General features: G+C 35.8%; 1 protein-coding gene across 1 annotated transcript; it reads right to left on the reverse strand.

The window, feature by feature from the left end:
- Window positions 1-6: 6 nt before the first annotated feature.
- Window positions 7-3184, reverse strand: LOC111374745. Its single transcript, XM_022997482.1, has 3 exons — window positions 727-3184; window positions 490-600; window positions 7-329 (listed from the first exon to the last, which is right to left on the reverse strand). The coding sequence occupies exons 1-3, from the start codon at window positions 1070-1072 to the stop codon at window positions 208-210; spliced, it is 579 nt and encodes a 192-aa protein (XP_022853250.1). The 5' UTR covers window positions 1073-3184; the 3' UTR covers window positions 7-207.
- Window positions 3185-3190: the final 6 nt, after the last annotated feature.

Consider the following 3190-nt stretch of genomic DNA (forward strand, 5'->3'; position numbering starts at 1 on the left):
GCCGCAGTCGCAGTCAGGGACCATTTCTCCGCCTAGAGTAGATTTCTTAATGCTGTCAATATCTTTCATATCTCGTAAAGTAATTTTCACTATCTTTTGCATGCACAAGTATCATCATTCCCATCACTTCGTGCTATAATGGTTAGGTCCTGGCCCATAAACTGACCTAGGGAAATCCATGAACTCAATTTGATTTTTCTTTCTTACTCAGATCAAATTAATGATGATCAAAGAGCAAACACAATACCCACCTGTTGGTCTTTGATGAAGACCAAAAGCTACGTTTCCCATCTCGACTCGCTCTTTCTTAGCAACCACCGTTTCCCCACCTGGTAAGTTTAAAAAGTCCAGAATGGACCAATGGAAGTCAAACAAGACAAAGTGAACATGATTTCTTTTTCTTCATATTACCGATCGCTATCTAATCCACCATTTAGAATATTCCACAGATGTCTAGATCAAATCAAGAGACAAAGAAGAAAAGCAAACCAGATGAAAACTTGACCGTTGGAATAGAGACTGAACAGCCAGAATACTTGGGAATTGCAGTATAATTGCTTCCAGTACTCTTATTACTACCTAAAGACAGAGTATCATTATCTGGCAAAAAAAACCCAAGCATTGCCTAATTTATTAGATGATCAAATGAATAATAAATGGTAGAAAAAATTGAACAGTAAAATAGTAATTAATCTGTGATAATAGTCAAAAACTAGAAACAACTACCTAGAACTGCATTGTTTCTCTCAGCAATGGGATAAACAGAGGGGACATTTGGCATGCCCTTACTCATTTTACTATTTTCAGCAGACTTTGTTGGAAAAGCACCAAAAAGAACATCATTATAATGGCCATTAATCTGATATTCCCTGTTCTTGGCCATTTGAATGTCATTATCTGTTGATTCAATCTGCTTTCTTATTTGGGAATGATCAGGAATTATCTCTCCACCTAGAGAAGATTGCTTAGCTTTATCAGGATTGAATTCATTTCTCCCCATTTCAAAGCTTGATAAGTCATGTAAATAGGTTCTGTCTTCTCCTTGATTATATCTAGCATTTGTGGTTAACATGAGAACTGATTCATCTTTGCTTATAGTTGTGGGGAAACTTTGCCTCTTTCCAAAGTCACTACAAGAATTTGAAGCAGTAGGTGCTTTTGGAGTACTTTGACCATGCTGAAATTCAGATTCAGATGCAACTGGAGTGCTTGATCCGGTTTTCCCCCCCGAATGTATATTAAGTGGCCAAATTGGTTCATCCAGGACCACTATTTCTTCTTCTTCACTAGACCTTTTCCTAGGTCTGCCCCTTCGACGTTTAAATTTCAATTTTTCAAACCCACTTTTTCCATATATTTGGACAACAAAGTGACTACCCTTGATGTAGAAGAATGTCAAAAAGTCTCCAACTTCCAGAAGATGATCTTGGGCAAATTTGTGCCATCCCTCCTGGATGGCCACATAGCCATTAAGAATGGATATCGTTATTGGCCACTGTTGTCCGGCTGAGTCCTCCAGATAGCTTGGTTGACCAATCACGTTTCGCACTTTTCGAACGAAACTAGGAGGCAAGTACTACAAGTGGATTATGAAATTTTAGAAAACAAGTATACTTCCAAAGAAACTATGACAAGTCGATGTCTGCATGGTAAAGTTAGCGTACCCATATCTTTGGAAGTATTCAATTCTATACAACATATCAATGTTAACCTGAATTTTTGAAATATGACCAAGAAAAACATGTCATACTGGAGCGCAGTAACCATGAAATATATTGATCAAAAAATTATTTTTTTACTCTTTTAGACAAGCATAGAGTATCAAGTAATTTGCCTGCACAAACATCTATACTTAGATAATGAACTTATCTGCCAATAACAATCATAGAGTGACAAAGATTATGCATAATTGAATTTAGGAACCAAAACAAGACAGGCAATATTACAATAATTTGAAGTTTGCAGTTCTTACATCAACATTTCCGATATATCAAACTAAATTGATTCAACTTCAAGAGAGAGTATAACCGAATCAAAATTGACAGAAAAATGTTTAATAAAAAAGTGCATGAACTAAATACCAATTGCATACAACATCACAATCTTTCGAAATAACATCGTCTAATATTTATAATTTGGGGTTCGAATGCAGAAATAGAGAAGCAGGGAAGTATAGATTGCATGAAAAGTTGTCTGTGAAAAATCTGGTTGTAATTGCTGCAATGACAGAATCTACATGATTGGAATTACAGATGGAGTTGACAAAATTTCACTTTTTGTGGATTATACAGCTGTAAAATGACCTAGAATATCTCGTGTTTGCCCCTATATAACACTTTGTAACATTTCTCATCCAATACAAACTTTTCGCCAAAAATCGTCAAGGTATTAGAGCCATCTAGGTTCTCGGCATTTTTTTTTCTTTAATGGAGTTTATATATATATTTATTTATTTCTTTATTTTGGATTAGCCAGTCAGTATCAGCCTTCATTGCTGTTTAGTTAGTTCAAGAATATCAATAGAATATAAAAGTTCTGGCCTTATTGCTTCCACACCTAAGATTAGGTTAAAAAATGCATTTATTTGGTGGACTAAAAAATACTAGGGGAAGAAATGATGAGAAGAACAAACTATGGTCTGTAATAAGCCTCGTCATGCAAAGGCAACCTTCTGGATCTCCAGGTTGCAGCCGATCTGCAAAAGCCTATGGTTGCAGGCATACACGACCTACCTCTTGAATAGCCAATTTTCACCAAAAAACAAGTTGAGCACCTATATATGTTTACGATGCCAATTTTGCTGAATAATCTCTTCTTTTCTCGTCTTTTATTTATAGACGTTTATATGAATATACAAGGAAACAAAAATAACAACTGAGAGCTATAGAAGGAAAGCTCTAAATCATGCCTATACAAGGAAAATTGTAAAAATAATCAATCAATCACGCTTCTAATATCCCCACCCCATTCAAATTGATGTTGGTGAGTCCACAAGCATCAATTTGCCGAGGAGAAAATTACGACGCTGGCGAGTCAAGGATTTGATGAAGATATCTATAGTCTATTGAGCAGTAGAGACATGGAAAAGAGCAACAACCTTGGAATCGTAGACATCCCGGATGTAATGACAATCTACTTCAATGTGTTTGGCAAGTTTATGATATACAAAATTAGCCGCAATCTGAATAAC

Source organism: Olea europaea, unplaced genomic scaffold, assembly GCF_002742605.1.
Source record: "Olea europaea var. sylvestris unplaced genomic scaffold, O_europaea_v1 scaffold12831, whole genome shotgun sequence".
NCBI lineage: Eukaryota > Viridiplantae > Streptophyta > Magnoliopsida > Lamiales > Oleaceae > Olea > Olea europaea.

Coding starts and splice junctions, on each gene's coding strand:
- LOC111374745 (XM_022997482.1), bottom strand. CDS start 1,072: ATGTTAACCACAAATGCTAGATATAATCAAGGAGAAGACAGAACCTAT. Junction 601..726: donor GAGAAACAATGCAGTTCTAG/GTAGTTGTTTCT, acceptor TTTTTTTGCCAG/ATAATGATACTCTGTCTTTA. Junction 330..489: donor AACGGTCAAGTTTTCATCTG/GTTTGCTTTTCT, acceptor TAAACTTACCAG/GTGGGGAAACGGTGGTTGCT.